Source organism: Pteropus vampyrus, unplaced genomic scaffold (genome assembly GCF_000151845.1).
Source record: "Pteropus vampyrus isolate Shadow unplaced genomic scaffold, Pvam_2.0 Scaffold115, whole genome shotgun sequence".
Lineage (NCBI taxonomy): Eukaryota > Metazoa > Chordata > Mammalia > Chiroptera > Pteropodidae > Pteropus > Pteropus vampyrus.
Window position 1 is genome coordinate 3,884,797 of NW_011888896.1, and position 25,969 is coordinate 3,910,765.

A 25,969-nucleotide genomic window follows, 5' to 3' on the forward strand; every position below is an offset into this window, starting at 1 on the left:
AATTTTTCCATTTTATGACGAACTTTTATATTCTGTTATTATTCTGAGTCTTTAGCATGGTGTATAAGGCCATTCACTATTTATATACTTTTTGACTTTCCAAATTCCTATCGGTACCCTTTTGTTTTAGCCTGTGTCAAACTACTACTTACCATAGTCTGACACAGGCATTTGCTTAATATTATCTTCCTAATATTTAGTAGAGTACCTAGCATATAGTTTGCATTCACTAAATATTATTGAATAAGAGAATGATGAATGATAAATATTTTGAGTAAGTCAATAAATAAAACTTTTTTCTGGACAGCCATGTGAAAGAAAGTAAAATCCTTTGTAAAAAATTATTTAATTTTGGCAGAGAATAAAATATTACTTACCTCCATGCTTAGGAAGAAGTTGTAATGATTATTTTTGTATTGAAAGGTTTATTATACTTTCTAACGTCTCCAAAATGTTTTCATCTTACAATATTCTATAGTTAATGTGAAATTCTTTATTCCTCACATCCTTTCTTATTGGTCAGGGCTGAGAACTGTAGATAGTAAAAGAGATTGAATTAAATTAGTGATTTTAAACATATACAATGATATTTTAAAGTTATTTTTAGTGATTTCCTTTATGCCTAAAATGTGATTATTAAACTTATATTCAATATGAAATTTTTCAAGTTTTGGTTATTTCTTCTGAACTTTTATACATTGCTATTTTCTTTTTGTTGTTACCCTTACCTTATTTCTTATACATATCTCATTTCCTTTTAGCATAATTTTATTTCTATATTCAGAGAAATATTGAAAGAAAAATTAAAATATTAATGTCATTGGAAGATGACAGATTCTTCTTAGGGAGATGATAGCATGTGGCAAAAGTTTTCTAATATTTTTCTTTTTTCCATTTTAGAGCTCCTCATCTGGGTAGAGAACTGGTGTGCAAAGAGAGTAAGAAAACATTTAAAGCCACGATAGCCATGAGCCAGGAATTTCCTTTGAGAATTGAGTTGTAAGTTTGTTACTAACTATACAAATTATGAAGAAAGCTATTAAACTCTAAAGGTTGTAATAATATTTGCATCTGAGTAGTGCATTTGAGGCCTTTGAAATGCAAAAGCAAGTAGCCATTGATTTGATACTGTGTGCACCCTTCTAGATATTTTCTAGTTCACCAAATATTAACATTTTTATTACTTTAACCAGAACTAGATCAATGTTTGAACAGTTATTTTAATTATAAAAATAATACATGAATACATATTATAAAAGATTAAACAGCATGGGATTTTATAGAATAGAAATAACAATTTCACTTTACCAATAGATAGTAGGTGAATAACTGGTGTATTTTTATGTAAATTTTTCTCTGTGTTTTGGCTTTTTTATAAAAATGCTGTAGTCTACTTTTTGTTCTGTGAGTTCCTTTTTTTTTCCTTTTAAAAGTGAGTGTATCTGGTAGTTCTTAGCAATAATTGCTTTTTAATCTATCTTTTTCTTCTTTCCTTGGTATTTTGTGGTATTGTATTATCATTTATTTTATCATCCCCCTGCTGATAAACATTTTGATTGTAGTTTGTCCCCATTATAAACAGTATTGCAGTGGACATCTTTCAAACCTGTACTTAGCAAATTCTCATTTAAAAAATTCAGTTTGGAGAGATAGGTAGAACAGGAGGTGGGTAGTTAGAGCTGACTCTGACAGAACTATAGCTTCAGGCTCCTCACTAAAGTAGGGGATGAATGGGAGCCCCAGGCTATTTTCCCTTCATTGTTCCTTGCCTACTAATCTAGCCTAATACATTAAAACAAAATTTTTCATAGAAGAGAGCATGACCTCCATTTTTCTACAAAGTCTGTACATGTCTCATATTCCCCAACAGCCAAACTTTAGAAGAGTAGATAGAATGTGTTATATAGCCCTCAAGCTATTGATCAGAGAAGAAGAGAGAGAGATAGTTCCCAGATGTGGGAAGGGAGTTAGCCATACATACAGATCTGCACAATTCATCCTATCTTGGACCAAATTGACTCAAAGATGCACCAGTTTTATATTCTAATAAATAAGGGAAATGAGGCTGATTATAAGATGCTGTCAATTTTACGAGTTATCCCAGTTTCAGAGACATTAATATGTGAAAAAAATGGGTATATTAGAACTTATAAATGTGGCATTTATAACTATTTCCCCTAAAAAAAAAGTAAAATAAGGAACATAGCATGTAAAAGCCAAACAGTCCATTCCAGAGTAAAACATAAGTCAAAGAACAGAAAATTCCATGTAAATGCTATAGAAAAACATTGGAAAAATGAAATGAATAAACTGAATTAATCTAAGATGAAATGATAAGACAACAGAATGAAATGAAAAGGAGATTGTAAAGCTAAGGAAATAAGCACTAAATAACACTATTGCAAAGCAAATACATTAGAAACAACAATGAACAGAGAGACATGTGGCAGAAAATTAAAGTTTGGTAGCTTATAGTAAATGCAGTGAAAGAAGAGGTTAAAGTAGTCAAGAGAAGTGAAGTAGTGTTTATGGAGAGAATGATGGTTCAACATAAGGATCATTGGTGTTTACTTATATAGAAAGCCTCCAAAATGTAACCAATGTAGTATTCTAAATATGTAGAAGAGAATTTCTCTGTAAGGAAGAATTGGATCTATAGCATAACATTAGGCTCCAAGAAAAAGTGATGAGAATGATTAGTAACAATAATATCTTGATTAAGCTATTTGACATCAATCGTTAATATAGAAGTCTAAAGGTATTCAGGTAGAAAGAGGTAAAAAACAGCCTGGCCTTACATTTTTTCGCATCTTAACATTTCAGAGGCAAAGAAAATATGATCTGATAGTATTTCTAGCTAAAATGTCATTTACATATCAAGGCAATTGTAACAGGCAAAGAAGAATTTCAATAAAACAGCCATGGGCCCTTTTAGAAAGAAAAATGCTACCACTTGAAAATGAAATTCATCCAACTGAAAGATGAAAGGAGAAGTTATCAGCATAATGACTAGTATAATACTGAAGGCTAGTAGACATTATGAAATTGTATTTCAGAGGGAAAGAAATATAAACGGAAATTTTATGCCGGCTAAATTTCCCTTTAAATATGCAGAAAAAGAAACACTCATTTGTCAAATCTGCAAGAAATCAAGGAATATTAAATACATAAGCGCCCTTTGCACACACACACACACAAATAACAGTAAAATTCAGCCACCCATTGAGTCTAAATTAAAGAACTTGGGAATATGTAAACTTCAGGAAGAAGATAGGTGTAAGCCTTGAATCCATTTAAATATAGACCTAAAATCAAACAACTGTGGAAATTATGGCTGCACAATAAGATGTAAAAGTTATAAACCTTGACATGGTAAAAAGAATAATAAAAGCAAAAAATTCAGGTGGAAGAATGAAGTATCTTTTCCTCATCTTTAATATCTAGAAGTCAGTAATAGTCATTTTGAAGGACACAAATCCATTTGAAGAATGAAAACATTTTTTTCTCCTTCTATTTTTAAGATTATTGAATGTTTTGGAAGTAATAGCTCCCTTCAAGCACTTTAACAAGCTTAGAGAATTTGTTCAGATGAAGCTTCCTCCAGGTTTTCCTGTAAAACTAGGTAAGAAAAATTACTTGTATTTTCTGTGTCTATTAGAAATATGGAGCTGTTTATTAACATTTAATAAGAAATATGTTTTGAAGGAAAATGGATTTCCTAGTTGCTAAAATTTTTTGGTTTTCTGTAATTACATGGTTCGATGTTCACGTTTTGTCAAATATATAAAGTGCCCAATGAAAGTTCAAATTCTGTTTGATTTAAATTAAGTGTACAGGATATGCAAATACTTCATACAAGAGGGTGTGGTTAAACTCATTATGCACTGTGATAATGTTTTTAAAGTTGTTATATAGGGAGATTGGATTTTAGCCTAAATTTTTAGCAGACTCTTGAATTTCTGAACAGTGGGGTTATTTCTGCAGTCAACAGTCACTATTGATAAAGTAATACTCATGTATGCTATTTCATTCTTAAATATTTAAACTTTGTCTTAAATGATCTTTATAAACAGTAAACTCTCATATTTGTACATATTTATCCTCTTAGCTATATCAGAAAACTGGGAACAAGAGACTATTAAAAGGTTCTTTAGGAGTTTTGGCTTAAATTTAGCATTAATTTAAGCTTCAGGAAAGCCTTCAATACCATCCATCAATCCAGCCACCAAATATTTAATCAGTGCTTGTTGTGTGCCACATGTTTTTTGGGGGACGAAAGACAGTAAAAGTAAAAGCCCCTGCCTTCTTGATGTTTACATTCTGGTGAGTGAGGAAAATTAGCATATAGTAAATGTAATCTTTATGTGATTTCCGAAATATGTATTTTATCTTGCTTCATTCAATAATATTCAATATATATATATCAATATTCCCATAACTAAAAACTGTAATCCTTATGTTAATTTCTACATTAAATTTTTTTAATAAGAATATTTCTAGGTTTGTAACAGTCAAACTTAATTTACTGTATGCCTTTTTCTAGCTTCATCGAATTATTCAGAGTTTAAGGAAGATTTAGTGTATTTTTTAGATGAAATCCCTGAGGTACATAAGTTTATGTGATTTGTAGGCATCAGAACCCAGATTTTATAATTTGTATTCTTTCTAATAACTCGTATTAGGAATAAAAGTAAATTTTGGCTATCTTTAATGTCAGGTTTCACTCATAATTTCAGCCAAAAATGAACTTTATATAGAATATTAGGCTGTGGTGGCATGATATTAATCTGGTTCTGATGAGACTATTTTTATCCCATATATTTAAGTGATGCACTTTTTCAGTGTTTCAAAACAAAACAGTATCCATGTATTTTATTTGTTAGAATGGAAATAAATCATCTCAGAGTCAGAATAATATATACACTATAATCTGAATAAAAGATATTAGAATGCAAAAAGTACACATGGAGCTGTCCCTTTACCCCAAGAATAAGAAAAAAGGACTAGTGGAATCTGGTATTATAGTTTAAGATTGGGAAGTAATGGGAACTTGAGTTTCTGATGTAATTCTTGATGCCTTGGTATGTTTCTCGCCTCACCAATAACCAAATCCTTCCCCAAACCACCACACTCAATAATAAACATATGTTAGACTTTGTCTGGTGCTTGAAAAATGTTTTTTTACATTTTAAGAAGTATGAATATCTCTACTAGTATTTTATTGTTTATAAATAAACATTTCATTTAACAATGTTGTCCATTGATTGTCCTCTCTAGATATACCTGTGTTTCCTACAATCACAGCCACTGTGACTTTTCAGGAGTTTCGATATGATGAATTTGATGGCTCCATCTTTGCTATACCTGATGACTACAAGGAGGACCCAAGCCGTTTTCCTGATCTTTGACAGAATGGAAAATGATGCCATCTATCCGAGGAGAGCAAGAGAATGCAGAGACCCCAGAAGTGAATCCAAATAGAAGGGACAAATGCTTTCAATGAAGAAAAGGGAATTATATTGAATTGACACATCAGTAATAGAATAATAGTGAAATGGGCCTCTAATAAGAATTTCAGCAAGTTTCTTGATGTGCCATTTTCAGTCTTTTTAAAAATATACATTAATTATAGTGTAATAGTTTGACACTTTAATGATCCTAAGTACTTCTTATGTAAAACAGCTATGAGTGCTGTGATTTGTTTTTAAAAATTTTTACACTTGTTGAAATATATATGCATATAAATATATCTATATCTATAGCTATATCTAAAACACTCCTGGACCATTAACATAAATGTCTTAAGAGATATGAAGCCCTTTTAAACTTGTCATCTTATATTCAAGGTGACATTTATAAATATTCCTTCAAGCTTTGTTTTCATAAAATGTAAACTATGTAACATTATATATAGTTCAGTAATTTGAATGTTTGTTCAATATAATGAACTAGAAGGAATGCAGTTTTCTATAGATGAATGAACCAAATGGTACCCCTTAAACAATTGCATTTATATGTTGCAATACATTTCAGAAGGAGCGTTCACTCTGCAGGGAATAAGGTACCTCCTTTAGCACCTTAGTGCAATTCATTGTGGTGCTATTTGTTTTTACCTGAATTCTTTCTTCAATGGGAAATGTTTGTTACTAACCTTCCTTTCATAGAACCTCTTTTTTTTTTTTTTTTCTAAACTTGAGTTTAAAAGTCTTTTTTGTGTTCATGATAAAGTATGGTTAGCATGCTTAAAGATATTCCTCTTCCAAATCTCAGCACTTTAAAAAAAATTCCAAAATTTTAAACTTGCTTCCTAATAAGTGCACATTGTTCTGATTGTTTGTTTTTAGTGGAATATGGATGCATTCGTGTCAGTTTTAAACAACAACCCACATATTTTGGACATCCCTACATATTTAATGCTTTCAAAGTAAGATAAAAACATTTATATACTAACAAAATATATTTGTTATTAGTTAAATTCCAGAAACATACATAAAATTGACAGTTCCTACTGTTTATTTTTTTAAGTCACAAGAAAATATTTATTGGTTTTAATTATCTCCAAAGTATTAAAATCATAAATTACTCATTTTTGCACTTAAAATTTTTCATATTTATTCCAAGATGGTTTGATGGTCCAAGAATGAAAATAAATTAGGGAGAATAATGTATAACAGTCATAAAATGTTATGTGTATTAAATACCTTAGCTTAAGAAATGTTTTTTAAACGTATCCTGATAAATGTATCAGAATGCATCTGTCAGGTTTTTTAGAGTAACCATTAGTTTAACTTTTTCCAGGATTTTAAATAATATGAATTAGTTTAGAGACCTTTATGGAAGAGATGATTATTTACAAATCCAAAGCATCAATCATAGGAAAATTTTTATAATAAACATCTTGAAAGCTGCATCTTCCATGCTGATACATACTACATTACATACGTTGACATTTTATTAAATACACTTTATAATGAAGAGTAATCAAAGTTAAAAATTCAAAGACCAATTACTACCTGATGTGGGTCTGTTGAATTTTGTGGGAATTGTTGGTAAACCCAGACTAGGTTTATTGAATAGAAGTTGATCCCTGTTATTTTGGGAATGCTTATAGATCAAGTGACTTAGAGGTTGAATTATCTTGTCAGTGATTATAGGAGGCTTGAGACACTGAATGGCAGTGGTTACTGTTGCTTTTAGGCTCTCTTCCTTTGTGGGAATATGGTATACTTTTAGTAATATACTATAGATTTTTTTCATAAGTACAGACAGTGAGGGGAAAACGGTAAATTTCAGCTTGGGATTTATCAATTTTTTAAAAGCTGTGAATATTTTGCTGGGGTACACTGGAATTAGGAAGACTACTGAAAACTTTTGCACTGGGATTTTGTTTTTTAACTTTTCTTTCATAAAGAATAGTAGAAAGAGATTATCCATTCCATATGTCTTTTATCTGATCACAAGGGACAAGCAAATGTCAGTATCTCTTATGGTAAAAACAAGGAGTTATTATTGCAAATAAACTTTTTCACATTATTAGATGTTTCATAATGTGCCTTTTAATCCAATTAATGAAGCTGTATGCTGTGTTTCAAGTAAATCAAAACACCATATATTTTAATCTCACATGAAAACCTAGATTTTATAATGTAGGTTCATAAAATTCTATATGCCTGCTATCTGTGATTGAAGAAACTTTAAACTTGGGGGACTATAAAATCATCACCTTAAATAGCTATTTAGAAATGCTCACTATTCCTGCCACCAGTATGGTATCAGAAGATATGATTCTTGTCTTCAAAAAAAACACACACAATTCCCTAGAGACAACTTACCTGTCTGTAGACAGTCATATAAAAAGAATTGTCAGATTTCATAAAAGGGAAGCCTCAAGGAGCTACTCTATTGTGTCTATGTACATACAGATTATCTGGAAATTAACAAGTTTCAGAGCAGCTGATAGCCAAGAGAAGCTGAAAACGATTGTTTCTTCTTACAACTTTTATTGAGGCCCACTCAAATAATAGAAATGGGTTTTTATAGTGTTATTCATGTAGTTTATAATTCACACCTTAGGGGAGGATGGTGAATGATGATTTAGATATTTCCCTAGTTTTCACTGAGTCTACAGCAGACAAAGATACTGTTTCAAGGCCACAAAAGAGCTGGAGTAAATATTTTCATAATGAATTCAGGTGTACTTTTTGCTCATTTATGTTACTTTTATTTGCAAATGACATGGTTAAGCAAGTTATAGTAGAAAACTAGGTGAATTAGAAGCCCTGCATGTGGTATGCTAGCCATTAAAATTGAGTGAATTATTGCTTAGTATGGGGCACCATATGCCTCTGCTGTTAACTTCAGCAAAATGTATCTTAACCATGTTTTCTAAAATTAACAAAATGCATCCTAACCAGAGATGATATATTTGGAAACTATGGGAACTTTCAAAGACCGATTAACAGTGAAATATGCCCCTGAGATAAATGGACAGGAAGTATTAAACCATTTGTAAAGACAGCCAAACCAAACTTGCTAAAAGCCCATCATTTATACTTTTGCAAAGCATCTTATTTTAGCAATCTGGGACAATAGTATATCTATGTTTGCCAATCTAAAAATGTCATCTCGAGTAGTATTGCACTTTTTAGATCACGTGACCCTCTTTACAGTACTACCCGGTGACGAACTTTTTAAATTATAAGCTCTTTTTAGAATAGTACTTTTAGCCATAATGGCACCTGAGGTACATAGAATTAGTTTTTTGGGTTTTTTTTTTTTTTTTTTTTTTTTGCCATAGCACTTACAAAAACTGAAGCAAAATTTCCTAAGGATTTTAGATAGGTATTTGGCAATCATTCCTGAATTTGATCATATTTTTTGCAGGTGAAAACGACTGATAGGCCTAAAGTAAAATCTTTGTGTAACATAAAAACAAACTAAAACACCCATTATTTACCTGTACCTCCGATAGCATTCTTGGTCACTAAAGAAAGCTGACAGTGACTGGCTGGGATGCTTTAAATAATGAAAATAGGCAGCTTAGTTTTGGAGAACAGTAGAAATCTTGTTAGCTTGTACACACTGTCTTATCTGCTTGGTCCCTTTGGGATGAGGCAGCATCAGGGTCTGCAATTACTTCCTTCACCTTCCCCCTGGATCCTCCTTCAGCTTCTCAAGACTTGTGGGCCAGCTGTGTGTTTAGCTTCAAGATGAAAGGTTCTGGCTTCTGTCATGCCACCCAGGTCAGAAGCAACGAGACCTGACCTGAGTTTCAGCCCATCTTTGTAAGTTACATCTTGTGCCTGTCGTTCCAACTTTTTACCTCCCCAACTATCCGCCTTCCCCTCCTTATCGCATGTGGGCTTCAATCTCCAGTATCATGCAAAGACTACTTAACCTGCTCCCACAATTAAGGTCAAATTCCTGTAACAAATCTTTTTCTCTAGTGATTCTGCTTCTTTTATTAAAAAAATGACTGATAAGAAAAATGTTCTTAATCTACTTGATGCTCATCTTCCAAAATATTTAACCAAATTTTTACTTTAACTTGTTCATAGTGAATGAAAAGTTTACATTTAGTATGGTGATAAAGTTACATCTTGAGGTAACTGAACAATAGTAGTAAACATCATTTGGAGCATTCTATTTTTTGTGACCCCGGACCTTCAATTTCTTAAGCACAAATCACTTTTTCTAACTAGCTCTTAAAAAGACATGATACTAATTTTTAGTGACAGTGCACTGGGAAAATAACCTTTACACAGTGAGACTGTTTTGAAAAGAATGCATGTCACTTCCCCAATTATTTTTAAGGACATCATTTAAAAAATGTTAGGTATTTCAGATCCTTTCTGTGAACTCTCTTAGATTCCTTGTAACATCTACTATATACTTTAGGTCTATTCTTAAGCTTATTCCCACTGGTAAAGAATTAGTATGGTTCACGATTATTTTACTAAAGAATTTCAAAATGAATTTAACGTACTTAAATTCATTTTGACATAAAATAAAAATGGCAACATGAAATAATAAAATAGACTAAAAAATGTTCAACTCCAGAATTGGTCTCATTTAGAAAACTATTCCACTAACAAAGCCTTAGGAATAGACACATTCTGGATGTTCTTAAAAGTACCAGTAGCATTTCCAATATATCCATATTTAGCCAAAGTAAACACAGCTTTATGTACTCTGTACTCAGAGAAATATTGTAGGGATGAGATGCATTAGCTAGATTTGAGACAAAAGGAACAGATCTCTATTCCAGCTTAAGAGATGTCAATCTTCAAGCAGCACAGACCTTAAGCATTGAATAAAGTGGTATTTACTAGAGGAAATTTTGGCTTGTGTAGGTTATATGATACCCACACACCAGAACTTGACTCAGTTAAGATGCAATTCCAAGTTAAAATTAGTTTTTACTGTTCTAGAAGTCCAGTTTGTTTTTCTTTTCCCAAGTACATAACACATATTTACCTTCTATACGTGGGCTGTAATCACTACCAGGAAGCTTAGTATCCAAACTCCATCTTCGCAAAAATGAAAAGGGCAACAACACAGACTTCTCAGTCTTAACTATATTCAACTTATTTTAGTGCTTTTACTTAAAATATTAGCCCAAACTAAATTGTTGTAGTTTTAAAAAGCTTCATAATCAAATAGCAGGTACCACTTACTGACCCAGGCAAAAGAGGTATCGCCAAAGAGTTAGGAAAATGAATGTGACAAAGCTGGGTCTCCGCAGCTGTTAAACCAAAAATTATGACTACACTTATACAGCCACTACCTCTCTCATTCCTGAAGAATTTAAGCAAATAAATAGGACAAACATTTTTCTAGCAAAACCACTTTTATTTTTTTAATCATTTACTACTAAATACAGAATAAAACTGTGTGGAGGCAGTATTCACTTGATTTGAACTGGTCATCTGTTAATGGCTTGTGTCCCTGTGCAACCCTACCTTTGATAAAATGTTCACTGAAAAATAACCTAAGTATGGATTCCATTCACTGTAGCATCTTAAATCTGTGAAACTATTTTAAAGCCAAAAATTTCTTAATCCCTTTTGGAAAGTTAGTGTATATTTGTATTCAGAGATTACAAGTGAGGAAAGAAACTAATATTAGGTTTACCCAAGTGAAACTACCAATATTTTACTTGTTTTGACTTACAAAAATGGCATATGGTTCAACCTTTATCTATTAAAAAAGTTTTTATAAGTTTAAACAAATATCATTTGCATTCAACTGTTTAAAAATGCAGTGATTTTTAGGACCATTACTAGAACTCCTTTAACTACAGACAAAATTCGTTTAGATAAAATCTTTAAAAAGTTAACTACAAACTGTAAAAACAATGCTGCTTTTCTCTATGTTTTTAAAAGTTAAAAAAATTATAATCAAACTTGGATTTAAAAGCTGTAATTCCAAGTCTCGTTTACCTCTTAATCCCAGTCCCTTACACTCATTTCATAAATGAATAAATATACTATTTAGTATTATACAGTGGATACATACCATTGACAATTGCTATACTATTCCAGCAAAGGAAAACAGATTTCACTGAAAATATAAATTTACTAGATATAGGTGAGATTATTTGTTTATGGTAAAGTTGAATGCTTTACTCAACCAAATTCCTATAGCCAAGATATGAGAAAAAAAATTACACTAAGAAAGACTGTTTTGGATAGAAATTAAACCACCTGACAATTCTGATGGTAACTAATCATTACAGTGGATTTTTTATATGTAAATATGTGGATTGAAAGGAAAGAACTTGATTTGTAAAATGAATGAGGTAAAGGTCATACATTCAACAGCTTGTAAATAAATACAAATAGTTTTACAAGAACATAAACATAAGTTTAAAGGTTTTATTATCAAAGTCTTGTAAAACAATTTCAGAAACTGTACATCAACATGGCACAGACTGTAGCCTACTTTTGCTTTTACTGCACAAAAGTGAAGCCTGAAACTCCTGTAACTAAGAAAACAGTTGCCTAACTACTTTGCATTTAACATGGAATCACTGTGTGCGTAAGATTACTACTGCAGTAACAGTAACACAAATTTATTGGTTTTATACAACTTGAGATCAAATAAAAAGTACATTATCAAGTACATTTGTCTTATTTTAAAAGCATATGAAGGTCGATTTAAAATGCACTACCCCCTTTTTCCAACGCTGAGATTAAAACAAATTAATAAAAGTGGAAAATTGAAAATCAGGACGAGATACTTTTACAGATGGACTCAGGATAGGCAGCTAGCTTTCACTGATGTAGGTGTGGAATAAATTATTTCAGGAAAAAAAAAATTCCCAAACACCTTATGAAAAAGTATACAACTCTACTCCAAAATATGCTATTTACTCACTGCCAAAGACAGTTTCAATTGAAATCTTGTTTCTGTAATTAAAGCCTAATTAGCCATCAAAAAAGGTTAGTGCATATATAACCTTTCAAAGTTAAACAAAAGCCACAAAAATTTAGCCACAAGGCTTAAAGGATTATCTATTTCAAATGCTTATTTCCAGATGTAACTATAAGAATGTTATTTTGTCATGTCAACAAACAAGACCATAAGTAGATCCATCATGTTGGAGGATTTTAATGACATTTAGGATATTCCTGCCACAATTAACATGCAATCAGTGCATTCCCTACATGGCTCTATTACGGCAATGTATCAAATTCTAGAAATACTATTAAGTGAACTTACTTAATAAAGGAGATCATACAACATAAACAATCCATGCCTGCTGTAGATGCATGCAGCTTTTCATTTTTGTTATGAAGCAGCACCAGAATAGTAAAACTGCTTGGTTACTCAATCAGATTTCACCATGTCAAGAACTGGTTACCCATGTTTCATTTTCTAAAAGCTTTTGGAGGTAAATAACTAATATCAATATCAGGAGCTTTATAACCATTTATAACTCAGAGCTGTATACATCTAGGTTTGAGATGAACAAATACAGCATTAAGAAATCACACAAAGGAATGACACTGATGCACGTATACAGTTGGATTCCCCTGGAGGCAATATTCAGTCACTCATATCCATGTCTTCTTCATGATGGTCATCTCCATTCACTTTGGATTCTCTTAGTGAATCACTAGTTCCCTTTTCCACAGAACATTCTTTTGTTTTAGGGGAACCTGGTTCTGTTGGTTTCTTCTCCTCTTTTTTCTCTTTCTCGCTGTCATACCCCTGTTCCTCTTCATCGTAATCCCGTGTAACCTGCTTTGCCAAGGAGAATAATAAAATAAGTGTCTTCACAGAAAAATAACTTCTTACAAGTACTAGCACCACCCAAAATACCAAAATAAATTAGTTTGTAAACATACTTTTACATCTTTATCACTCTCTGATTTTCTTTCCCGATCCTTTTCCTTATCTTTACTTTTCTTCTTCTTGCTTGTCGATCGTTCTCTTTCATCTCTGCCTCTTTCTTTGTCTTTATCTTTCTTCTTCTCCTTTTTATGTCTAGGATGACAGTAAAATGTTCTAAAAAAAAAGGTGCTTTAAAGAAACACTTGAGAAGTTTCACCTGTAAATGTAGCGCTAAGTTTAAACTTGTTTAGATGGTGAGCTTGACCCAAGATAGAAAGAGTATAGCATGATAGAAAGAGTATAGCAAAAACCCAATTTCATGATAGAAAGAGTATAGAAAGAGTATAGCAAAAACCCAATGATAGAAAGAGTATAGCAAAAACCCAATTTCAAAACTGGATACAAGCTGTGCACAGTAACACAGGCAAGACTGTGACTTGGTTTTATAGGTCTAAAATGCCCAAAACCTCATCAGTGCTTATTATAACACAGTCTCAAGACATAAAGGGAATATACTGGCACATTCAGAAGCACTTTACTGAAAAGAAAGACAAACTCTAGGACAGTTTTTAAAACAAAGACTGATAGCTTCTGAAAAATATAAAAGATAGAAATCCTTAATGTTCTTACCTCCTAGGGGATGGTGAGCGAGATAGTTTTCTTTTAGGAGACCGAGGCTTTTTAGGAGATCTTGTGCCACTCCTGCTTCTTCGCCGTCGTCTCTCTCTAAAACCATAAATGTACAAACTAGACTTTAAAATACAGACATATCACAGCAGATGTGTCTATGATAGAGCTACATTACTTTCAAATCACTACATAAAATTAGAGTTAATGGTAACATTCCTTCTTCAGCAAACCATGTCCCCCCAGCCCAGCTATGAGCAACTAGTGTTTAAGATGTACAGCCTCTTGTCCTCCCTTTAAATTGTGGCTTTCTTTTTTTTTAATATTCTGCTTCTGTTACTATTCTCTAAAGTTACTAGGATTTGCAAGATGACCATATGATTTAGGCACAAACAAAATAGTCAAAATTAAAACTCCCTATTTTCAGTTATCTGGTTTCGGAATGAAGCTTTTTATTTCTTTTTTTTAACCTTTACAGCTATGACCTTCACCCCCCCTCCGCCCCCATCACTAGGGTCCTGGAAACATTACACACAACTATTTATTCACCAAATATTAAGTTTGGCAGGATTGCATACTCTTTGCTACTGCTTTGTGTAACCTATCTCCAAATTCCCTAAACGGAAGAGATGCTTAATATTACCTATTATATTTCCATGCCTCTTGACAGATTATAGCACAGCTGCAGATACATAATAGGTAGTCAATAAAAACTTACAGAAAATGCCTTAGAGTGAGATACAATAGTTAAGCAGGATAAGGTGCTTAGGAATAAGTACATTAAATAAAGCAATAAGCAAAACAAACAAACAAACCAAAAAAAACCCCTCCAATTATTAAGGCAAGAAAAATACATGTAGCATGTCCTATCTTTTATGCCCTTTTGCAACCTACCCCTCAGACCTAGTTCGGCATTTATCTCGAGCACTTACATCTGGTTTCATTTTCTTTTTTATACATAATTGGCTCTCTGTATCTGCAGGTTTCCCACCCATGGATGCAAAGGGCTGACTGTACACATCATTCTACACCGCTTAATATATGGGACTTATGGTATTCACAAGGGGTTCTGGAATCAATCCCTCATGGCTACCCAGGGATGACAGTATTTACCTTTTATAAAAAATACTCCTCACCCTGAAAAGAAACCCCATACCCTTTAGCTATCACATCCCAACCACTGATCTACTTTCTGTCTTTATAGATTTACTCATTCTACCCATTTCTTATAAATGGAATCATACAATTTGTGGCCCTTTGTGACTGACATCTTTCATCTCACAAGTTTTCAAAGCTTGTCCATATTTTAACACGTTTCAGTACTTTGTTTCTTTTTAATGCTGGATACTTCACTGTATAGATGTATCATTTTGTACCCATGTTAGTTAACGCACATTTGGGTTGACTTTTTGGTTATTATGAATAATGCTTCTATCACGTACAGGTTCTGTGTGCACATCTGTTTTTATTTCTCTTGGGTTTATCCCTGGGAGTGAAACTATGTCAAAAAACTGTTACCTTTTTAAGGAATTGCCAAATTGTTTTTCAAAGCAGCTGCACCATTTTACATTCACATCAGCAACAGACAGAGTCCCAGTTTCCCCACATGCTCACCAACGCTAGTTATCAGGAGTCTTTCTGATTAACCAACGTTGTATATCCTTTCGTGTGCTTATTGGACACCTGCATATCTTTTTGGAGAAATGACAATTCAGACCCTTTGCCCATTTTTCAACTGGGTTGTCTGTCTTTGTATGATTGAGTTCTAACAATTCTTTATTCTTGATCCCTTTTTGGATATATAATTTGCTATTTTCTACCACTCTGGTTTGTCTTTACTTTCTTGATAGTGTTCTTTGAAATAAAAAAGAACAGAAATTTTTAATTTTGATGACCTCCAATTTATCTTTCTTATGCTTTCGGTGTCATATCTAGAAAACCATTGTCAAATCCAAGGTCATGAAAATTTACTTCTATATTTTCTTCTATGAGTTTCAGGTTTTACATTTAGGTCTTTCATCCATTTTGAGTTCATTTTTGTATACAGTATGATCCTCCTAGCATTTAAACAATCAAGATTAAGAAAAACATCGAAGCAAAATGTGTAAACAAGACTGGAAGAAAATGGAATTAAGCATGGTAGCCCTAATTTCATAAAAATTCCAATGTTAAGTGTGAAAAATATATTCCTGTGGCATAAAGTTTGCAACACTGAATTTTCACTATGGCAGGCTAAAGACAAAACTACTGATCTAAGACACAAATTAGAACTTGCATTGCCTGCCATTATTTTATCAGTGAGTCACTATATACAGGGAAAAAATTCTTTTGAGTATTAATATGTGGATATTTTAAATATAACTTACTATAATATAGTAATTCAAATCAAGATGACAAATGTATATAACAAACATAAAAACAGATCTCAGTTGATTTCCATGTTATTTCAAATATATTCTACACCACAAATATTAAGTAAATAAAAAGATGAACTTCAGGTTATTCTTCATAAACTGCCTTTAAGAAATGTCAACAATGAAGTATACATCAATTTACTGGAAAATATCCAGTGTTCACAGCCTACTGATATCCTTGCAAACAAAGTTTAAAATAATTCCAAGAATTCATAAAGCCTTACCTGCTTGCACTTCTGGACCGTCTGGCTGTGCTATAACTTTTTGGTGGTGTTTTGGAACGTTTCTTTTCTTTGTCTTCTTTCTTTTTGTCTCTAATGAACACAATTTATGAATACATTAGAAGTTTCAGCTAATATAAATTTATATAGCACTACAAATAAAAACAAAAGCACAGTGAGATCTAACTCCATTCTTAAAATATGAATGTTATTCTATTAGAAATACAGAAATAACTCAAGTGGTCTTATTTGTGGTAAAAACAACAAATAAACCTATTTTCTGGCTATTCTACATAAAACCTCCCTCCAATAGAACAATGTAGACTATTTGGCACGTAAATAATAAAAGACATTGTTGGCCAGTTTCTTGGTATGTTTGGCATAATCATTAATAGTTATAATAATTGACTCTAGGCTCTTCAACAGTCTTTTTTCTCTCAGCTGATTTGTTTCCAAATCCACTATGGTTCTATGCTCAGACCAAAACCTATAATGCACTACTGAAACTAAGCATCAATATTCTTCCAAAGTATACACCCCATGTTAACCTCTTTCACAGACCAAGCCTACTTTCTACCCTTTTCCCTGCTGCTACTAATTCCGGGCTACTCAGTGCTATCAGAAAAAATATCCCATCATAATGGACTGGTACTAGCGCTTTCTGTAATTTTACTTTTATTTATTTTCCAGAGAATTTTTTCCCCCCTAACATCACCATCTCCCCAAGACTCTAGGCAAAGGGTAAGCAATATATTCATTGAGTGAGAAGTCCCTTCACTCAGAAACAACACATACGTATATGTCCATCCTTAACTATGCTATAATTTTAGAGATTAAAATATCTCTTTTGTTGCTCTAAACTAATTCCTCCACCCTATATTCTTTATTTCATTTCCTCCTTTCTTTGGTCACCCTGCTCCATCAATTATCCTCTCTCTTCATTAAAGTCTTTATCATCTAATTCTTAGCATTACTTTAACAGTCCCTTAAGGGGTCCAGTCACATTTTCTACAAATTGATCCTATTATCAGAAATCCTTTTAAACTTGAAAACATTAACTCCTTGTTCATCACTTTTCAATCCATTCCCACTGCTTCCTGGATTAGGTACAAACTTCTATGTGTGAACAAAAAAGCCTTTTGTCTGTTATTTTGTGACCTTATTTCCTGGTCCTCCTACACCAAAATACTTACTATTTCAAGAACTCATTCTAATTCTGTAAACAATAGTCTCTACCTGAAATCATGCCCCTCACTGGTCTAGTCAAATCTATCAGAAGTTAATGCTAACAAGAGCCCTTCCTTTGTAATTACATTTCATCTCTCTCCTAGTACAAAGAAAGGTCCTTGAGGAAAGAAATGCCTAATTCCTCTTTGTGTGACAGATGCTTCATTAAGCATGCTTATTAGACTGAATTAGCAGATGACCCACTCTGTAAAACATGACTCAAAGCCTTGTTACAGGCTGATCACTCAGTAAAGGTATCCCAGAACCTCTGAGTTATATGCTTTATTTCCAAGAATAAATTTCGTTGGCCTCCTGCTGTTCTTTATTTTAAATACATAATTAAATATATAAATGGATAAAGTAGTATAAAGAGCTGCTTCCAGAAAATTAACTCAGATTTCATAAAGAGATAAAGAACAGCTGCTAAAAAAAAAATGTGTTCTGAAACTGCGTGACAATCATAAAAAAATAAAATCTAGGAACTTTTCAACTGACAGGAGTTCTCTTTCTACTTTAAAGATGGTTCAAATGAAAAAACAGATTTAGTATGCTTTTCTCAAGATGAGGCATACTAATTTAAAAGGTTTGTCCTTAAATAAAAAAAAAAAAAATTACTAAATGCATGTTTAAAATGTTATGGTGGGGATATTTGTTTTTTAATGAACCCTCACTTTAACTATCCACTGGTCCCAAATCATGGGATAAAAGCCTCTTGAAGCATAATTCAATCTCTGGCATATAGCAAATCTTAATAAATATTTAAAAAGTGTTGATGATGAGATATGTAAAGATGAATTAAAACATGGCTGTCTGCCATAAACTCTTTGGCATACCATGAGGAAATTCTGGTAGCACTAAATCTCAAGCAGTGGTTGAGTGGAAAGAAGAAAATGAAAGACAACTAAGAATTTTTACTGCAAAGAAATATTACCTAGGCCTTCGGCTCTAAGTAGAAATCTCAAATTTACAAAGAAACACAAGAAAGCAAGTATCAGCCTCATCGAACTTTAGGCCTATCTCCCATTACCATACCTCTTTAGTCATTTAAGGAGCACAGTACTTGGGGTCTTGAGAACTCTAAAATTTGTCTTCCCACCCAATGTTAGTAAGTTTACTATACCTGGTTTTTGATGTGCTCCTTGACCTTCTACCTCTTTCTCTGGAATGAGATCTTCTCCGTCTTGGACTTTTGGATCGTCGCCTACTCCTTGACTTAGAATGTGATCTCCTTCTCGATCTGCTTCTTGACCGCCTAATAAAGTAAAAGAAAACCAACACATATGTAACATGTAAAAAGATTAGTTCTGTTTGCGACTATTTCATCTAGTATCAGAGAAAAGACTCAGATATATGAGCTAACCAACAATACATAGGGGTAACTTCCTGCCACTTGCTGCCATCATTTATTTAGTTTATACAATAAACATTTTTGACACCCTATAAATATGTAACAACTTTTGATCAACCTATCAAATTAATCCTTCTATGCCCACAGAAACTAGAACTCTAAACTTAAAAATACTGCTAGAGGAAAACAAAACAAAAAACAAACCAAACAAACGAAATACCCAATTCATTTGTATCATCTTCCACATTATACAGCATTTTAGAATGTATCTGATTCCTCACTACGCAGGTTAAATCAATTATCAAATACTTATACATGCTTACTTCACACTTTACAGACACTAAGTCATGATAAGCCTATAAAGTAGGTACCATTATTAGTCCCATTTTAGAAATTGAAACCACTTGGCTCCCTTCTACAATTTCTATTTGTTATTCTCTGAAATATCTTAATTCTTTAATTTACAATTTAAGAGCAATGCATGCCTTATTACAGATTTATACGATTCAGTACAAATTGCCTTTTACTCCCATTCCCCTCGCTCTCTCTACACGATTATTTATTTCCATCATGTGACAAAATACTCTCTTCCTTCCACTACTCCACCCCATCCTATATTTTTTTCTTCCAGAATTTAAGTACAATTAACCTTTTGATGGTGTCATTTGATCCTCCTTCCGTCTTATTCTCTTCTATTTTAAGATTAAAAAACAAATTGCAATCTTTTGCTTAGACTTAATCATTTAACTTCTAGAAAATCAACTTCTTTCTAGGGAAAATTTTAAATACAGTCTAAACTTTTTGCTTTCATTCTTTCAGAGTGCCAGAGGATGGACATTTTAAAATAGAAAAGACTTATATTCAATCTCATTTATAAGCTAGCAAACTTAGAGCATTCTTTATTTGACCTCTTTGGCCTATTCAGCAAAGAAAAACAATAGCAGTTACATCACAGAATACTTGTAATTTAAATGGAATTAGAAAGTCCAGTGCTATGCCATAGTGTAGGCATGTACATTAAATATAGACCCCCTTCCTTCTTACTGATGTACTAATATAACTTCTGTTGCCATCATTCTCTAATAGCTGTTTCAAAATTTATCACTAGTGTCTTATCAAATCCAATAAATTTTTATTTTAATCAATTCTTAGTTTTGATTATATATGAAAATTATTAACTAAAACAATTCCCTTTCAATAACTTGTCTATATCCTCGGAAATTTTCATGTAATACTTACCTACCTTTCTGTAAGCTCCATAAAGTATATCTATCTTATTCATCACTGTACCCTTGAGCAATTACTACAGTGCCTGATTTCAATAAAAGGTACTAGTAATATACTGAGTGAAATACTGACCCTATAAAATATCAGAATAATTTTCTTAAGTTAAAAAAAATTCGGAAAAACAAAAATTAATGTTATTAGAATTAAGTACTACTCATATTTTGAGGATTTTGGTTTTAAGAAAAATTTAAGTCAATCATTTCAGCTAAACTGAGTTACACATTTTTTCCTACCTTGAATGCACACACATAAAAAAGATGAAGAAAAAAAATCAAAAGCTCACGCTTACAGGTTTCTTTCTAAACAGTGATTAATAATATAAAATAGTTTTTAAAAGCTATTAAGAGGAGGTACCGCATCGATCTTATTTACTATAAGGTCCAGAGAAACTTATTTTTCAAGAGTCATGTACTTCAGAGCCATTTTAACACGCTATTTCTATGAACTTTAAAAAGAAAAAATGAGAAAATCAGGGATTAGCATATTATGTATCTAATTAAATAAAAAAGCCTACTGAAAGTAATGGTCATTTTTATATGCCAAGATGCTTGAGGTACTACAACCTATAATAATTATCTGTTATGATATGTTATTACAAGTGTCTAAAAAACACTTAGTTCAGGGAAATAAATGTTTTCACTACTATTTCCCACTGGTCATATTAAAATAATTCAAATTAAAATTTTAGAGCCCTAGGATGTACTTGGTATATACAGAAGAAAAAGCCATATCCAAAGGAGATAGTGAGCTAAGAGAGCACTGTCCTAGATCTAAGAAGTACCAACATTTCACATAAGAGTGAAATTTTAGCTGTATTTTTAACAAAGAAAAAAGACTTCCTCGGGTGGAGGTGAAGATATGGAAAAAGAGCATCAGGCAGAAAAGAACATCATGAGCAAAAACGTGGAGGCATAAAGAAAATGATGTATTCTAGCAAGTAGTACTGTGGTTCACTGGTTTGGAGTGGTAAATGACAAGTGTGGAAAGAAAAATTAGGGTAAATAGTAAAAAATCCTGAACGCCATTTTAGGTGTTATTTACCACCTTATTAAGGCATTAGGGAGCTTCTCAAGGTTTAACATAGTTGTGACATGACTTTGAGAATGAGACAAGCTGGGGGAAGGTAAGGAACAGAAAATAAAAAACAAATATACCAGATATGGCAGACAACTATGTAACATTTTGTTATATTCTGAATGTCTGTGTCCTTTCCAAAATTCTTATGTGAAACCTAATCCCCACTGTAATATATTTTGAGGTGGGTGGGGCCTTTGGAAGGTGGCTGGGTCAAGAGGGTACAGCTTTCACGAACAGGAGTAGTAATAGGAGTAATATCCTTCTGAAAAAGATCTGAGAACCTCTTGGGCCCATTCCACTACATGAGGACACAGTTGAAAAATGACCCACCATAAACAGGGAAGTGGGTCCCCACCAGTAACCAATCTGTCAGCACCTTGATCTTTGGCTTCCTAGTCTTCAGAACTGTGACAAATAAATCTGCTATTTATAAGCCACCCAGTCTATTCTATTACAGCAGCTGAACGGACAAAGACACAGTCTAAGAAATGACTTGACAATGCCATGGGGTCCATAAGGTCAAAATTATTTTCAAAATAATAACATTCTGCCTTTTGCACCGTGTTGACACTTGCATTAATGCTGCAAAAGCAATTGTGGCGTATAAGTGCTGGCATCTCCTAAGCATAAATCAAGGTTAAGTGGCAACTAAACTACCCTATTAGTCACTGTATACTGTATATTTCATTGGCATTTGTAGTATGCATTTGCAGTAAAACAAAAAAATATATCATTTTCACTAAGGATGTCTTTGATGAAGCAATAAAAAATATTAATTTTATTAAACCTAGTCCCTTGAGTACTATCAAAGCAGTTTTATTATTAATTAGTAGCATTAAAGCTAGTCCCTTGAGCAATATCCTATGCAATAAAATGGTAGTATGGATAAAATACTTCTGATACTTATTAAACTTCAGTGGCTCTATCAAGTAAGACAGTCAATGAATTTTGAGCTTAACTGATTGCTTTTTCCATGAATCTTTTTGAAAGGAAAACTGGCAGACTATGGTTGTCCAAACTTGCATATTTGGCAGCTATTTTCTTGAAAAATGAATGAAGACTATCATTTCAAGGAAAATAATTCAATTTTGCCAACAATGATAAAATCTAAGCTTTAAAGAGAAAATTTTAGAAAACTTGAACTTATCACTATGATTTGACAGCTTCTTAATACTTAAAACGGTTTTTTGATGCCATCTGTGGTAGCAGCACCAAATGTCACTTTTTTGATATAACAAAATGTGCCAACATTTGAAAAGTTGCATAACACAATGAACTGATTACTTTGCAAACCACCAATGCATAATTTTATAAAAGCATGCCTGAGAAAAAGATCTGTTCAAAGTGTAAGGAAGAACAACAGAGCGATTTTAAATATGTAATAGTATATGGAAGGTTCATTTATGGTTTAGGACTACCTATTTCGACCATCTTTTAAGAAACTATCACTTGCCAAGTTTTGATGTTAGATCAAAGACTACTATTTCTAATTATCTCGAAATATTATAACTTTTCCCTTTTCTAACTATGTTCATGTGATTTTCTATATATAGTAACCAAAGTACATCACAGTTAAGTTGAATATAGAATCCTGTATGTCTTCTATTATAAATATTAAAAAGATTTGGAAAAAAGTAAAACAAAGTCACTCTTCTAATTTTTTTAAAGATTTTTTTCAAAGCTGTATTAACAAAAATGGCTTTACTAATCTTTATTTCAAATGACTATTTTAAATCTTAATATGGTCTATATTAAGAGCTATAACCAACATAAACACTCTGGTGTTCTCATATTTTCTCTAAGTATAAAGAGGTCCCAATACTAGCAAGTTTGAAAGCCACTGGTCTAGAAAGAACCTTAAAAATTTATACAGAGATATCCTGTAGAAAAAGAGAATAAACTTAGTCTTACTCTAGGTACGATAAAAGGATGATACTATCAATTAGTTCACCCAGTTATATAAAGAACAATCTCAAAAGAATAGCAGGTTGTCATTTGCAAATAAATATTCACACGTTACATGGGTAATCTATACGACCTTCCAACTTAAGTCTCAGGAACTGTGAAAAGCCAGAACTAGAATTCAAGTCAAAAGTTTCAAGTGCAGTATTCTTTCCATAGTACTAATTCAATTTAGTGCTCAAGTCCCAGCAGGTTCCTATTCCTAGATTTTTTTTTGGTTTTAAAGTATCAGTATATTTAGTTCATACCTTTCGTCCATTTACATATTCTGCTAACAGGAGCTAGTAGGTGAACAGGCAGCAAATTAAGAAGGATGTGACATATAGAAATTTTTCGCTGTTAAGTACAACTGAATACCAAAAATGATCAAGCTAACCTGTGCCTAGAAGATGATGGAGTCCTCCTCCTCCTAGAACGTGACCTTGACCTCGAGTGCCTTCGTTTTTCTTCTTTCTTATCTGGATTTAAAAATCATCAAAGAAACAGATTTTTCCCACTCAAGAGTTAATCTAAGAATTTATTTTAGTTTTCAGCTTTTACGTATAATCCTTAAATGTTACAAGTGAGCATTGTACAATCAAAATGTTGAGGCTTATTGAAGTGATGATACAAATAATCCAGGCTTTTGGTAGAACCCAGTTAGACTTTTGATTTTCAGCTAGCCAAAGGTTCCTTTGACTATTTCATTTTTAGATTTGGGAGGCTGTGAAGTGTCGTCCATAAAACAATCTATGAAAAGGGTTAATCTTTCTCATCCATTATTCTTTGGAGATTTCTAAATGAGGAGTTCCTTTTTCCATTCCTAGGTTATACTCTCCCCAATATAGTCACAATTCATCCAGATTAAAACTTTAATTTCCACATGTTTGTATATTAATAGCATCTCCACAATCAACACTTGACTGTAAAATATTCAGTAAGTTCATAATAAACATTTTAAATTCTTGATCTAGCAAAATGTTTCTTTTTTCACCATGTAGCTCTATGCTCCTTTGCTAAATAAATTCATCTATATTTATGTCAAAATGGTTGGTAAGTAGGCTCAATATTTGGCTTTGAAATCCAGAAAGTCATGATTCATTCACTGTTCTCACTATACTGAGACATAACTGGATTTTAGTAAGCTAGCCCTCTTGGATCTGTTTGTCTTTCCTCCTCCTCACCAATTTTCAATTGTGTAAGTGCAGGAGATAGATCTAGAACAATTTGTCCCAATTTCCTAATTTTTAAATTACACGTAAGAAATTTCTTTAACTTAGGACTACACAAGAGAATTAAAGCCATTGCATCTATGGACGATCATCAAAGTGAGAGTGAATTCCTTTTTCACATTTAGATTATTTCATTAATAAGATTCAATTTATTGTTAATGTCATTATTAGTAATACACTAACAAAAAAATCTTGGAGAAAAAAAAAATTCATAAACCACTTTTAGTCATTCCAGTTATGAGTTTGCAATGAAAACAGAAAACAGTTACTACATGGTGTTCTAAGTTTGGAGTCACACAGATTCAGTTGTGTATTTAAAAGCTCCTACTGCGTGCCATATGACCTTGGGCTAATTAATATTTTGTTATTAAGTGAGATAATATACATAAAGCAATTAGTTTACTGAACATTATACTTTAAAATTACATTCCTAATACTATGCCTACTAAAAATCTTCTCATATACTAACAAGTAACAATGAAAAATGAATAAAACGTTACTTAATGGGAAAAAAAATCCAGGACCAAAGATCCAAATGTATACAGGCAGACAATAAAACCATCCATTCCATCTCAAAAATACAATCTGCAAAGAGTAAGATATTTGTTTTTCTTTAAATAAATGGCATAGACAGGAGCATCTTCTCGAGGTACTCTTGGTCAAATAAAAGACTAAAATTAATTAGGCTATTCAGACATAGGCAATCATAAATAATTAAAAACCCAAAAACCATTAATTAAAAACAACGAAAATGTCACTTCAAAGTTTAGATAATCCTAGGCACTACTAACAATTTGGAACGATCGTTGTGTTTGGAAGGGAGGGGAGGGTGCCTGTCCTATATGTTGAAGGATGTTTAGCAATGTCTGTGGCCTTGTACCTGCTAGATACATTGGTACCAGCATTACAACTAGGTGTCTCCAGATATTTCCAGATGTTTGGTGACAACTCCCCACTCACCTCCGAGATCCCTACACTGAAAATCACTCCACTACAAGAATTTTATCAGATTTGGAGAATTAAAACATTATTAGAGTATTAGTCAACAAATTTCCAAACTTACGCAATCATTTTTGCCAACATATAGTTCAAGATTCAACACAAGTGTATAAACCTATTTTACCTGGTTCTATGGCAGCAGAAATTAAGGACTGTGCTTCTCGTACTCTCTTCATGGCTTCCTCTATTTCTTTACTAGAAGTATCTGATTTCAGACTTGGTGAAACAAGACCGGCAGCTACATGATTCAACCTGAAA

The 25,969-nt window shown here is 32.5% G+C and overlaps 2 protein-coding genes across 22 annotated transcripts in view; one reads left to right on the forward strand and one right to left on the reverse strand.

Moving 5' to 3' along the window:
- Positions 1-7,533, forward strand: part of ANKRD13C (ankyrin repeat domain 13C) — a 70,914-nt gene extending 63,381 nt beyond the window's left edge. For both annotated transcript variants that reach the window (XM_011365707.2, XM_023533899.1), the window contains 3 exons: positions 901-999; positions 3,522-3,622; positions 5,278-7,533. In XM_011365707.2, coding sequence (XP_011364009.1) covers positions 901-999; positions 3,522-3,622; positions 5,278-5,408 — 331 coding nt within the window. In that variant the 3' untranslated portion in view covers positions 5,409-7,533. The remainder of the gene's footprint in view (positions 1-900; positions 1,000-3,521; positions 3,623-5,277) is intronic.
- A 4,329-nt stretch (positions 7,534-11,862) lies between these two features.
- SRSF11 (serine and arginine rich splicing factor 11) overlaps positions 11,863-25,969 on the reverse strand; it is a 42,531-nt gene continuing 28,424 nt past the window's right edge. For 6 of the 20 annotated variants that reach the window (XM_023533908.1, XM_011365714.2, XM_023533913.1 and 3 more), the window contains 7 exons: positions 25,836-25,963; positions 23,878-23,959; positions 18,948-19,079; positions 16,604-16,693; positions 13,969-14,064; positions 13,353-13,491; positions 11,863-13,248 (listed from right to left, as the gene is read on the reverse strand). In XM_023533908.1, coding sequence (XP_023389676.1) covers positions 13,051-13,248; positions 13,353-13,491; positions 13,969-14,064; positions 16,604-16,693; positions 18,948-19,079; positions 23,878-23,959; positions 25,836-25,963 — 865 coding nt within the window. In that variant the 3' untranslated portion in view covers positions 11,863-13,050. Of the gene's footprint in view, positions 13,249-13,352; positions 13,513-13,968; positions 14,086-14,608; positions 14,648-16,603; positions 16,694-18,947; positions 19,080-23,877; positions 23,960-25,835; positions 25,964-25,969 lie in introns of all 20 variants that reach the window. The other 14 variants (XM_011365715.2, XM_023533909.1, XM_023533917.1 and 11 more) reach the window with 8 other exon arrangements.